The sequence below is a fragment of the Perissodus microlepis genome, chromosome 18, assembly GCF_051167445.1.
Source record: "Perissodus microlepis isolate ML-2025 ecotype Zambia chromosome 18, ASM5116744v1, whole genome shotgun sequence".
Taxonomy (NCBI): Eukaryota; Metazoa; Chordata; class Actinopteri; order Cichliformes; family Cichlidae; genus Perissodus; species Perissodus microlepis.
The window spans coordinates 1730407-1744887 of NC_140478.1; the positions used below are offsets into that span (position 1 = coordinate 1730407).

General features: G+C 41.8%; 1 protein-coding gene across 2 annotated transcripts in view; it reads right to left on the reverse strand.

Moving 5' to 3' along the window:
- Positions 1–14481, reverse strand: part of rnf31 (ring finger protein 31) — a 42768-nt gene that overhangs the window by 21292 nt on the left and 6995 nt on the right. For both annotated transcript variants that reach the window (XR_014797486.1, XM_084911253.1), the window contains exons 5-13: positions 7678–7734; positions 5228–5411; positions 4692–4866; positions 4321–4454; positions 3558–3730; positions 2163–2396; positions 1890–2075; positions 1639–1806; positions 1355–1540 (exon numbers count right to left, since the gene is read on the reverse strand). Coding sequence is in view for 1 of the 2 variants with exons in the window: in XM_084911253.1 (XP_084767379.1) it covers positions 1355–1540; positions 1639–1806; positions 1890–2075; positions 2163–2396; positions 3558–3730; positions 4321–4454; positions 4692–4866; positions 5228–5411; positions 7678–7734 (1497 nt within the window). In the remaining variant the exon portion in view is untranslated. The remainder of the gene's footprint in view (positions 1–1354; positions 1541–1638; positions 1807–1889; positions 2076–2162; positions 2397–3557; positions 3731–4320; positions 4455–4691; positions 4867–5227; positions 5412–7677; positions 7735–14481) is intronic.

The window sequence follows — 14481 nt, forward strand, 5'->3', positions numbered from 1 at the left end:
CTGGGAAAGTGAGCACAGCAACGTGTCCAAACAGTTTAGAAAACTCATATCTAACTCACACTATTAAAGCCTCAAAATTAAAACGTAAACCTGACAGTGATCACTCACTACTGTACATGTAAATTATTGTACTGTAGTGTGGGTCTCGGTACAGGCATGAAATGTGGGGCCTGCCTGGAACATTTATTTTATTTATTTTTATTTTATTTTATTAGATTTTCCTCAAATGTGTATATTTTCTCATCTAAATGTCCACTGAGCTGTGAGCCAGAGGGCGGTAATGAGCCTTAACATTGGTTGCAAACCAAGAAGAAGAAGCTGTGAGCCAGGAGGGAGGGGGTGAGTAGCTCAAATGTGCTGTTAGCATGTTAGCTGAGCGATGCTACTGTGAACCGAGGAGCTATTGTCTTGATGTGAGCTTCTACTCAGGGTTTTTTCTTCCAGTTCAGAGCAGAAATGTTTTTGTTAAGAAACTGGCTGTTGTTTTTTCAACATAATTGTAATTATAAGCTAGATATATTTCTACTAATGAAATTAGTTTGCTAACAGCGATGAGTCGGTGAGCAGTTGGGCTTGTGAATCATGATTCACGAGTCAGTAAAGTGATTCTCGAGTATTGAACGATTCGTTCATGATTCGCACGTCACTATTTGAGAGTGAGAGCGACACACTGAGAGCAGGTCTGCAGATGTCTGTGAGCACACAGAGCAGAGATCTGAGCGAGAGGGGCTGTTATTGTGTGTGTATGGATAATAGCAAACACTGAAATACATTTCTTGCAGGCAGAAATGAATTTTGTTCGCTCGAATTGAGCTTTTCTGCACTGAAAATAATTTTCTCCTCAAAATACAACATTTGCACTTGCATTTTTTTTATGCATGCGCTCACAATAGAGACACAAAAATAACGCTGTAGAGTTTTTCCTTCCCACTGTCACCAAGCACTACTCATAGAGGGTTTTCTCTGTATTACTGTAGGGTCTTTGGCTAACAATATAAAGCACCTTGAGGCAAATGTTGTTGTGATTTGGAGCTATATAAATGAAAGAGAACTGAACTGGACCTTAACACTGAAAATGGTCAAGAACAAGGACAGGACTGAAAATGAGCGAAAAAACAGCAATGTCCAAAGAAAACCTTTAAATGGCCTTCAGAAAGACAATGACCACTTTAAAAAAATGCCAAGAAATCCCGACTCCTTGGAAGCAAAATATAAAGAAATGAGGATGACCCATTTGAAAAAAACCTACACATTCCAAAATAAAAATCCCCGGTGTGGCCATAAACTAAAGATCTGGGCTTTAAACTGGCCCCAGCGTAAACCAGTGAGTGACATCACACGTCTGTGGTTTTACCTGCTTGTCAGGATGGTGGATATCGACAGGAGGCTCAGGTTTCTCACTCCAGATGCGTTTGTGGAAGGGCTCCAGAAGTGGTCGTTGTAGCAGCGCCAAGGCTCCTCTTACCTCACCACCACTCTGCCGTAAAACCTCATGACAGCGACTTTCATCACTAAAGCCGAGTGCACGCAGCTCCTTTACCTGATAGGATAGAATGAAGAAATATAATTGAATGTCTACACAGAGGGTGGAGTCATGAAATATTAGGGAACAATGCTAAACGTTTGACCAAACATCACCTTGGCGAGTCTGTCTCTCAGAGCTTGTCTGGCAGCTCTCTCTGTGTCACCCCCTGCTGTAAGCCAGGCTTGTTTGGCTTCTGCTCTGGAAAGCTGGGTCACACTTTCTGTTTCTGCAAGATCTACCACTTTGCCAGCCTCCTTGGTGAGATCCTGTGTTATGTTATTCTGTGTAGCAGGACAGTTTCACTTTCAGAAAACACTGAACTATAGTCAGAGTGATTTGTCAGGTTTAACAGGAGGTTACTGACTTTGTCTTCAGTTGGGGTCTTATCAGAAAATGCCTGAAGGGAGGATGTCGCCACCAACATCCTGATCTGGTCTAACAGCAGGGGAAGTTCAGTCTTTAACCACTTGCAGGGCAGGATGTTGCTGTCCCCAGCTACCCTCATGCTTGTGTATACTTCCTCTGGACTCACTCCTTTCTTCTCCCCATGCTGACACAGATATGAAGAACAAATGAACTTGTGTTAAGACATGAAAAAAATTCTGTATGCAGATATAATGACAGTACGGTGACTTGCTCTGATTAGTTGAATCAGCTTTAGCCCCTCCTCCTTTATCAAATTCTGCCTCCAGGAGTCCAGATCTTCAGGAGCAGGTTCCTTCGGTTTGATCGGCAGAGCAGGGACACGTCTAACAGGAGAGGGAGGGCGGAGCTTCACTGGCAGCGGTGCAGGCTCTGGGCGAGCCAGGTCACACATCTCACACACCATAGCCGGAGAGTAGTTCAGATATGTGCAGAACTGACACACCCACTGGAGCAGAGTTACAGAAAGAGAGTCACTAACCACGGTGAACCATACTTGCCAACCTTGAAACCTCAGAATTAGGGAGACGCTGGGGAGGGGAGCGTATATGGGCGTATATATATATAAAAAACATGAATTTTACAGTGTTTATTTATCGGAGAAAATAACTTAAATAAATTAAAAATACTTTTTAAGTTATCTTAAGTGACTTATATATCATGTTTAACCTGAGTAGACCGCGGGGGGTCTGAAAACGATGTGCTCAGATATTTGAAGTTTACACAGCTACATTCACGCCTGAAAATATGTTAAAAGTTTATTTTACGACCCAGAAAGAGTAACAAGAGTAATATTGAAACTAAGTAGCTGCCGCCATTGTTGGAAATCGGAATTGGAATTGGCTGGACTGCACTATGAAATCTGGGATATGGTTTTTTAATTTTCTTGTCCCGGTGGAAAATCGGGAGGAATGGTGGCTCCGGGAAATTTTTGGGAGGGGCACTGATATTCAGGATTCTCCCAGAAAAATCGGGAGGGTTGGCATGTATGCGGTGAACAGCCACAGCATTAAACGGCTGATGAAGAGTTATGATCAGGAATGATAATCATATCTAACTCACACTATTAAAGCCTCAAAATTAAAACCGTAAACCTGACAGTGATCACTCACCTCTGTACATGTAAATTATTGTACTGTCGTGCGGGTCTCGGTACAGGCATGAAATGTGGGGCCTGCCTGGAAGCCCCACTATGGGGCCTGGGTGGGGCCCCAGTAGGGAAGCTCATGTCTACAGTATGAGCATGTGGCACTTCATACTGGCATACTGGGGTGGCTGTAGCTCAGGAGGTACAGCAGGTCATCTACTGATCGCAAGGTTGGTGATTTGATATTTGATGAATAAATTGGAGTCCTCATCATGTCATGTGATTTTTCTGGCTTTCTTTCTATTATTGTAGGGTCTTGGCCAACATAAAGTGCCTCTAGGCAACTGCTGTTGTGATTTGGCACTATAAAAAAAATGAATCATTAAACAGATATGACTTAAACCACTGCAGCGCAGTACCTTTAATAATTACAGCATGCTCTAATCGCTGCAATGAAATGTTATTAGCAACAGATAGCTAGCAGGACAAGCGCAGAAATGTGACCACACTCACACACCTAACCTGACTGTCAGGGTCACCGGGCATCCCCAATACTGGTGCTGGTGGTCTGGGTGGGGTTATGGGTGGGTGCGACGGGGTCACTGGAGGTCGCGTCGCCAAACGAGGTCGTTCACAAACCTCACACAGAATACTACTGGCTGCATTCACCATAGTGCAGCTCTTACACTGCCACTCTAAAAAACAGCGACAAACACGCACATCACGTTATTACTCAAACTGAGCTTTACAACAAAATTCTTACAGAAGCCTTTGTGAGAATTTGTTACAAAGAAAAAATCACGACAAATTAAATAATGGACGTTTTTAATACACACTAAACATAAACAGATGTACATGTAGATCTTATGTGTAGTTTTTATGAATATTTTATGTTCTTTATGAATACTAACTAAGATAATGACAACGTAGTATAATAATAATAATGGCGTTTTCCTGCTTCAACAAGTCGTAGATTACTTGTTTATTTTCTGCCCGACAACTCGGATCAGAACTGCCAGCAGGGAGGCTGCAGAGCGCACCCTGGTGGACAAACTATGTTATAATAACACTGGTAACATGGTTGAAGGAGGTTTCCTCTATGCAGTTACTAATATATTGACTATTGGCCGGGCTATGGTTCAAACCAAGAAGCTCCATGTCATTTGGAAACAGTGCAGCACTGTGCCAGCCATCAGTTTCTATGTTGAGGAAAAAAACCCAGAAAAATAAAAGACATAACAACATGCGATTGCTAGAGCCTGAGATACACCAAAGGATAACAGACCGATGATAGTAGCAGGCTGACATTCCTCTTCTTTAGAGCCGAGGGGTTCCAAGCGAGGCTGCTCACACTCGTCACAGAGCACATCCTGGATAGAGTTGACTTTAGTGCAGTGAAGGCAACGCCAGGTGGAAGAACTTGAAAAGTAAAAAGATCTAGTTTAAGATGAAAAAAGTTAAACCAGCAATAGTCGTATATATATATGTATCTATGTATGTATGTATGTATATATATATATATATATATATATATATATATATATATATGTATGTATGTATATACACACACACACACACACACACATATATAGTTGTAAATTCTGAGGATTACTGCACCCTTGTAAGACAAAGTACATTTTGCCAAGAACTGCTTACCCTGACCCTTCATTGCTCCTGTTTTTGGATGAAGTTGATGACGTGACAGCTGTTCGATGGTGGTTGGCTCTCTCAGGGTAGGAGTGATACACTCTGTCACAGTCTGAGCACAGCCCCTGGAGGCAGGTGAGGCAGTGGGCTGAGATGCGAAATATTCCACAAATAGCGCAGTTCTCTGTGAAACAAAACAACGACACAACACTGCTTTCTGCTATAATTTGTACCCACTCACAGCAAAAATTCATCGTTGTTTTGCAATGTAGCACATAATACACTGTTAAATCTAGACTTAGAAAGTGTAAAAACACAACATAAAAATTCATAATAATTGGAATCTTTCCTTCCAGAAGTTGAGGCTCAATTCGCACATCTGGCCTTCAGGGTAAATGGACTGCTTTTCTAGTCCCACAGACTGAAGCTATATTTCCACATTCATATGTCACACACTCACATCCACATTATGATGACACATTGATGGAAGTTGAGTGTCTTTAGCATCAAGACTGAGGAAGTCAGACATCAATTTCTCAGCTAACCTGGATGTTTGCTTGAGAAGGTGGAAAAGACCTGAATGGACCTGAGGCTTTGGTTGTTGGCAGAGAGCGAGTGGCTACGGTTGCTCTCCCTGGAGGATCGACGGTATAGGGAAAAAGCTAGAGACTTGGTCTGGCTGTCTGCATGGCATGACGAGATCACAGCATCAGTGTTGAGTCCCACATCCTAAGAAAAGAGAAAAGTGGCTGAACGCTGGCTTTAAAACTAGAGATGGTTCACTCTGTCTGATAGTATATTAGTATCAACATGGCTTCATTAAAAATGCAATCATAAAGACAACGTATGTAGATAATAAGAGGAGGCCAATAAAGCTGGAAATCTGAAAGTCTCTATTTAAACTGTGGATGTATGGACAGAATTCCTCCCCTCACTTGTGAACAAGACCCCAAGATTGTCTAGGGAGCTTGGGAAGAAAAGCGTCTGGAAGTTTCTTGCAGCTGTTTCAGCTCTCATCTGAGAAGCTTCTTCAGTTCTAAGAGGAGTTGGCGGAGAGTCACAGAGTTTTAGCCCTACTGGGAGTGTCTCTAAGAGGGCCGTGGATCCCGTATTGTTCCTCTGCCTAATGATGGTCGTTCATCTTTGAACAGAGGCTTACGACACCAACTGTCTGTCATTTTGGATTATAGCCCAGTCACATCTTGGGCCATTTCATCTCAGTACCACAATAGGGTGGGGCAGGGTCTCACAATGGGTTCACCTGAAACCTTGGTTAAAATGCAGGAGTTAACAGACACCCATTTTCACACCTTGGCTCGTGTGATTAGGCAGAAGAACAATGGGGGTCCTCGACCCTCTTAGGGATACTCCCAATAGGTCTTAAAAATCTGGGACTTTCCACCAAATGCTCTTAGAACTGAAGAAGCTTCTTGATGAGAGGTGAAACATCTTCAAGGCACTTAACGAAGTCCAGACGCATTTCTTTCCAACATACTACGATGACCTGGATGACTGAGAACCTTCAAGACAAGACCCCAAGATGCCTAAACTCTCTCATTTGGGGCAGCAAGTCCCTGCCCTGGCTAATTCTAATGCTAATTCTCATACCGAACACTATCGAAGCTGAAAATCTCCACTTGAGAAAGCCAAAAAAGCCAACTGTTTCAAAACCACAAAAGAGCAAAAATAATTATTAATTGTGGACTATAAACATTAGGTCACTCTGTTTCCATTTGTAAACAATTTAATAATTGATCAAAACCTGGTTACAGGAGAAGGTATTAAGGTTCAACATACCCAAGTCAGTCAAAATATTCGTAAAGTTTATTTGAAGGTTTATTTGAAGAGTGTAAGTCAGCATTTAAAGGCAAGAGTGAAACTAATGACTAATCTGAGGGGACCAGAAACCAGAGGTCCAGAAACAAGCTGAGCAAGGAGATCAGGGTAACTAAAGGAGTTACAGTGAAAAGCTAGAAAACAGCTTCTTAGCTAATGACCGTGCATCAGCTTTAAGAGTTGTGAGAGTGCCTGTGCTGTATATATGTATGATCTATAGCAATCAGAAATATTGTGTGAAGGCCAAGAAAAATGCCCGAAAAATGTATTTTCCCAAGTGGATCATTACAGCTTTTGCCTTCCTTCTATCATAGTCCTGAGTCTGTTGACTCAGTGGTTTTGGTTTTGATTATTATTATCTTATGTTTCAGGTTAATTCTTAAGGTTTTCTTGTTCTTAGGGTTTGGTTTCTGTTTTGTATTTTGAGCGCCTTTGGTTCTGTGTCTCTGTGCCTGCCCTGGTCCCACGTCTGTGTTCCCTCCCTGTTGCCATGTCTGATGTCTTTGTGTTAGTCTTACGTGTCTTGAGTTGAGTCTGCGTTGCTTCCTGTGTCTCGTTAGCTTTGATTTGTACCTGCTGTGTTATCACCTGTTCCCCATCCTCTTGTTGTCCGTCTGTATTTAAACCATGTGGTTCTCTCTGTCTGTGTCACATCGTCAACGTCATCCACACCTTCTCCGTGCCGTGTCTCATCCTCCATGTTCTGGTGAAGTTCTAGTTCCCAGTTCTGCTCTCCTAGTCTATGCTTCCTAGTTCTAGTTTCCTGAGTCTAGTTAGTTTTAGTTTGTGTTTGAGGTTCTTCGTTTGTTTTTTGTAAAGTTTACTTCTAACAAAGAGTGTTCCAGCAAATAAAGCTGGGCTTTCAGTTAACTCCTGTATTTGAGTCCACATCCTGCCCATACACAGCACTAGCCTGACACCTTCCTTCTTTCACATAATGGTATGATCCCAGTCATGACCTGCTCCAAATGACATGCCTCGTGCTTTCTTGGCATATATAATTTTTGATCACTGCTTGTTTGAATCCGAATTATTAAGCTTTCATTTCAGCGTAACTGTGGTCAGCACAGTAGCGAGCTCTTTTTGATGACACCGGTTTTATTTCCCGCAGTTTGAGAGCCACCAGTTTAACCACTTAAATGTAAGAGAAGAGACTCACCTTGTGTCTGAGTGTAGGAATGATTCTCTCATAGAATTCAGGATGGGGATGAGCCTCCTGAGACCAAACCAGACAAGTCATAATTAATGAAAAAACTACAGTCCATGTACAGTAGTCTGTGTATGAGTGTGTGTATACACACACACATACACACACATATATACATATACATATATATATGTTTGAAATAGCTTGACGTTTGAAAGTATGTCCTGTTAATATATTCTCTCCCAAAGATGGACCATTCATTCTCCTATCTGATGACGAGCCACTCTCCACGCTGCATCATAATTGACTCGTGTTCCTCAAACCAAACATCATAAAAGGAGTTGAGCGGTTCATTTCATAACTAAGTTATGTTTCTTTTTCTTGTTTTGAAGCGTTTGCCATAATTCTGGGTGCAGTTGCTTCATTCATGATTTTTACTATATGATTAATAGGAAATGAGAACACTGTTTTTTCCCCTCAATTTAATTTGTTTGATTTGTGCATCTCTGAAAGATTGAACTGACTTTTGGCATAACTATAACAAGAGTTTCCAGTTAATCGCATCACTCTTAGTCATGAGCCAGTGACCACAGAATAGCCTCCTTGCTGTTGCTGGTAAATGTGATGCCAAGATTGATGGATATACTTCTGCTCTTTTATAAGGTAATTCAAATATTAAGGTGGTTATAATAATTTGTTACGTCATCTTCATAGCTATATACACTGCCTGGCCAAAAAAAAAGTCACCATCAAAAAAAGGTCACAAACTCTAATATTTCGTTGGACCGCCTTTAGCTGTGATTACGGCACGCATTCGCTATGGCATTGTCTCCATAAGCTTCTGCACTGTTACAAGATTTATTTCCATCTATAATTTTTCACCAAGAACTTGCTTTGAGGATGATAGAGTCTGACTGCTGCGCAAAGCCTTCTCCAGCACATCCCAAAGATTCTCAATGGGGTAAAGGTCTGGATTCTGTGGTGGCCAATCCATGTGTGAAAATAATGTCTCATGCTCCCAGAACCATCTTTCACAATTTGAGCCCGATGAATCCTGGCATTGTCATCTTGGAATATGCCCGTGCCATCAGGAAAGAGTATAGTATAGTCAGTATATTCAGGTAGTCAGCTGACCTCATTCTTGGAGCACATACTGTTGGTGAACCTCGACCTGACCAACCAGACCCCGATCATAGCACTGCCCCCAAAGGCTTGTACAGTAGGCACCAGGCATGATGGGTGCATCACTTCATCTGCCTCTCTTCTTACCCTGATGTGTCCATCACTCTGAAACAAGGTAAATCTGGACTCATCAGACCATATAACCTTCTTCCATTGCTCCAGAGTCCAACCTTTATGCCCCCTAGCAAAGTGAAGCCTTTTTTTCCGGTTTGCCTCACTGATTAGTACTTTTCCTACAGCTACACAGCTGTTCAGTCCCAATCCCTTGAGTTCCCTTCGCATTGTGCGTGTGGAAATGTTCTTACTTTCACTATTAATCATAGACCTGAGTTCTACTGTTGTTTTTTTCTTTGATTTGACTTCACCAAACGTTTAAGTGATCATGATCATTCAGGATTTTTTTCCGGCCACATTTCTTCTTCTAAGACGATGGGTCCCCACTATCCTTCCACTTTTTTATAATGCGTTGGACAGTTCTTAACCCAATTGCAGTAGTTTCTGCAATCTCCTTAGATGCTTTCTATGCTTGATGCATGCCAATGATTTGACCCTTTTTAAACACACAATCATCTTTTCCACGACCACAAGATGTGTCTTTCCACATAGTTGTTTATGAAATGAGAAGCAACTCATTGCATCAGTTAGGGTTAAATAACTTGTTGCCAACTGAAAGATAATCACCCACGCAGTAATTGTCCAGTAAGAGGCTCATACCTATTTGCTTAGTTAAATCCAGGTGGCAGCTTTTTGGGGGGCCAGTCAGTGTATATTGTAGGGTCTAACTTACAATATAAGGCCTTGAGGCGACTGCTGTGTTGTGATTTGGTGCTGTATAAATAAAATTGAATTGAAATATAAATAATAACATGAAATACTTTACTCTGGCTGCAGGTTATTCTGATGTCTGACGTAGAGTTTCCTTATCACAACCCTAGTTGTGTTGAAGTTTGGAGGAACATCTCCGTAACCAGCAGGGTCGGCTACTGTACCTCCTCGCTGTTGGCCATCAGAAGAGCAAGATAACAGTTGCTATATCACCGTGGATAAGCATCTCATCCCACGCAAGACAAACCATCCCCTGGGGCTTTTGAGGAACTTTTCAAAACCCATTTTGTGTTCAGTTTGTCTTCTGATGCTACGTTGCTGAATTTTTACACATTCCTGCAGACAACAGTCTGAGAAAATGAGGGAGACAACCAGAGTTTGAGGGTTAGAGCCAGACTGCTGAAGCAGCCAGAAGCACTCATACTCAGTGCAGACCCAACGTCTCGGGTCTAGCGATTTTTCCAGTCGGGCTACCAAAATCCATCTCTGCCCTGCCCGTCGGGCTATCATAGGAAGGAAAAATATATGTCAATGCTTTTGCATTCTTTCGCAAATGTAGCTGGGTAATTATGTCATTGACATTGATGAGCCACTGTCAATATGTGACATATTGAAATCACGTTTGAATTTGCGCTTGTTTTTTGCTTTCACTGTCACTTTGCGATCGGGCGAACTGTGTATAGAGAGCGGCAGCACTGATTGGTAAGTCACAGATCAATTGCGCACCAATTCCTCTGACATCGTCTTATCAATCGTTAGCTTACTATTCAAACGTGACAAGTGAAATCTCCCGCAGCAAGCTTAAACATGTCATAGAGGTTCATTGCGCAGAGAATTGCTGACTGTTATGTAAGTACGTGTGTAAAAGCAGATGAATTTACGAAGGTATTTTAGTTCTGCAGAGCCAAATGAGACAGGTCAGGGTGAAGAAGTGACAGCCAAAGAAAAGCTTACCACAAAACAGAAAACTTATGACAAATCAGACTATGAGGCAAAAAGAAAGCGCAGCTTTTTTTGTTTCATGGACAAAAGAATTTCTGTGGTTGGAATATGACGAGCTAAATAACATGATGTTCTGCCAGGTGTGTCATGAGTTTCCCTCCATTTCTGAGTCAACAAGCGGCTTTGTTACCGGGACCAGTAATTTTAAGAAAGACACCATCAGAGCCCATGAGAAATACAAGAAATGCATTATTGCTCAGTCTGCAGTATCTTTCCCAGAACAAAAAACAATTGCAAAAAACATAGTAAAAATAAACAATAAACAATAAACACAGACTGATTCATGTTCTACACAGTTCTTACAAGTTCATAGAAATTTCAATTAGAACCAAATATTTGAGTTGATGAGTGTAATTTTTATACAGTTGTTGTAATTTGTGGTTTTAACTATTTTTTGATTGGTGTTTTGTTTCCTTTACAATATTATACTTTAATGTATAATATTGTAAACAAAACAAAACATCAATCAAAAAATTGTCCTCTTTTTTTTAATTCGGGCTACTTAAATTTATTTTGGCTACCAAAAACTGAATAGTGCATGCCCGAAGGGCTACCAGGGATTTTGATATTTTACGAGCCCTGCAGTGAGTGAGAAGTTATAAGTATGTGACCTGTTTCATGTGTCTGTATCCCAACAGTCAGAAGTCAACTTCACATCTAAGAGTTGAACATTTGAAAGAGCCAATCCCCTCGGCTCCAGACGTTGAATTCACAAATTTGGCCGAGTTTATTCTGCTGTAAGACACTTGCCTCCAAAATTTAATTTGGTTTTGAATAACATTCATTTGGGATCACTTTTTCACAGGTGAGATCTCCACAAGTACGGTTTTTATGTTGTACTGGAACCATTGATCAATGATATAAACACTGGAAAGCTAAGGGCTAAGTCTTCCATTATCTGGGGAGCAGTTCTATGGTACAATCTCACAGATCACTGGAGATAATCTAGGGATACACAAACTTCTTGGCTTGAACGAGTCATTCAGGAGACGTCATTTCTGTTGCCTTTGTTTAACTGAGAAGAGTGATTCTTAAACCGTATACAGTGAGGATGATCCTGCATTGCCAGTCTCTCCAGGAAAACCCACAATTGAAGTTTTTATATGGTTTGAAAAAACATTCACACTTAAGTATTTCCATGTTTGTAATTCCGACTTATTTGATATAATGCATGATCTTTTTGAGGGTGTAGCTCAGTACGAGATCAAAAAGCTCTTTGAATATGTCACGCAACACTTAACATCAGAACAAGACTTGCTTTCCAGGATTTAGGGTTTTGATGATGGAGTGATTTCGGAGAGTGCTGGCAGTGGCATTGGTTTGAGTTCTATTCAGTGTCTTGTGACATTATTATTCTTGCAGGACACGAAAACTGGAATTTGTTTTTGTTGTTGTTACCTCAAATAATGAACATAGTTTTTCCACTTTCTATCACAATGACAATATTTGACTGCATTAGAATTTGTTGACCACCACAAACTATTTATCCACATAGAAACTTGATACCTAAGCATGATTCTATGATCCATTATTGGCCCCCTTATTACACATGTGGAGTATGACGTTTGAAAAAAATTGGGAAAAAGGGCTTAAAATACTTCACTTGACATGCAATTAATGCAGAATTTATAAATGTTTTATAAATGTAGAATTTATAAAGGTTTTCATATTATAAACCCAGTACAGATTCATATACAACATTCAACTTTTCCCGATATTTAGGAACACTCACTGTTTCCCCAGGGAAAAAGCAAAGAGTTCACACTGACCAAAAACAAGAAAATCCGACGTTTTCGGAGACGTCTGTTACCCACTAGCTCGATAGCTAGCCGGGGGCAAGGCTCACTAGAGCCGGTGAGAACACCGGACTCCCGGCAAATCGTTTTCAAACCCACCGCCGTCTTTCGTTACTCAGGTTAAACATGATATATACCATATTTTCACGACTATAAGGCGCACATAAAAGTCTTAGATTTTCTTCAAAAAGTGCGGCGCGCCCTATAGTGCAGTGCGCCCTGTGTGTGTTGTTGTTGTAAGGAGGACGTAGTAGAGAACACCATGAGAACGCTAAAGGGGGAAGTGTGGGCGTTGATTGTATATAAAAGAACAGGTATGTGCGTTATGCAGAACATCGTTGTTTTAACAACCCTGAAAATGGCAAAGAGACACACTTATGAAGCACAGTTTAAACTGAAGGCCATCAGCTACGCGGAGGAACATGGAAATCGAGCAGCCGCGAGAGAATTTAAGATTAATGAATCGATGGTTCGCAAGTGGAGGAAGCTGGAAAACGAGCTCCGACAGGTCAAGAAGACGCAGCTGAGTTTCCGCGGACATAAGGCGAGGTGGCCCGAGTTGGAGGAAAGACTCGAGCAGTGGATCATCGAGCAAAGAACGAGTGGGAGAAGCGTTTCAACGGTCACCATTTGACTAAAAGCAGTTTCGCTAGCAGAAGAAATGAAAATTGAACATTTCCAAGGAGGTCCGTCTTGGTGCTTTCGTTTCATGAAACGGTGCCATTTTTCCATCCGGACCAGGACTACGGTAGCGCAGCAACTTCCAGCGGATTATAATGAAAAGCTGGCCATCCTCCGCTCCTACTGCAGCAAACACATCGCCGACAAACACATCCAGCCCAGCCACATCACTGACATGGACGAGGTGCCGCTCACTTTCGACATCCCAGTGAGTCACACTGTGGAGAAGAAGGGGACCAGCACGGTAGCGATCTGCACAACGGGGCACGAAAAGTCTTCTTTTACTGTTGTGCTTGGCTGCCATGCTAATGGACAGAAACTGCCGCCTATGGTGATTTGTAAGAGAAAGACTTTGCCTAAAGAGAAGTTTCCAGCAGGAATCATCATTAAGGCAAATGAAAAGGGCTGGATGGATGAGGAAATGATGAAAGAGTGGCTGAGGGAGGTGTGTGTAAGGAGACCAGGTGGTTTTTTCCACGCATCACCATCGCTGTTGATCTGTGACTCTATGTGTGCCCATCTCACAGCCGATGTGAAAAAACAAGTGAAGCAAATGAACTGTGAGCTTGCTGTCATTCAGGAGGCCTGACAAAGGAACTCCAACCGCTGGACATTGGTGTGAACCGGCCGTTCAAAGTAAGGCTGCGAGCGGCGTGGGAGCGATGGATGACCGATGGAGACCACAGTTTCACTAAGAGTGGAAGGCAGCGCCGGGCGAGTTACGCCACAATTTGCGAATGGATTGTAGATGCTTGGGCTAACATGTCTGCTGGCACTGTTGTTCGAGCTTTAACAAAAGCCGGCATCATTTCCGAGGAGCCACACGGCACGGAAAGTGACTCTGACGGTGAAGAAAGTGAACCTGGAATGTTTGATGGAGATTTAGTGCAGCTGTTCAATTCAGAAACAGAGGATGAGGACTTCGATGGGTTTGATTGATGACGATTACCGGTAATAAAAATGTGAATACCAAACTCAGTTTTGCTCCCGCTCTATTTTTAAATACGCACACTTGTATGCTTGTGTGTGTTGTTGTTGTAAGGACAATGAGAATGTTAAAGGGGGAAGTGTGGGCGTAGATTGTATATAAAACCCGCGCCCTATAATCAGGTGCGCCTTATGTGTGTGTTAAATACAGTTATGGCACACATAACTGAGACTGCGCCTTTTAGTACGGTGCGTCTTATGGTCGTGAAAATACGGTAAGTCACTTAGATAACTTAAAAATGTTATTGTTTGGCTTTTTTAGTATTTTATTTGTTCCTGAGTAAATCGGTTTGGCTGAGATTAAAGTTATAGTTTTTACACAGCTGAATAAACGTCAAGCAGA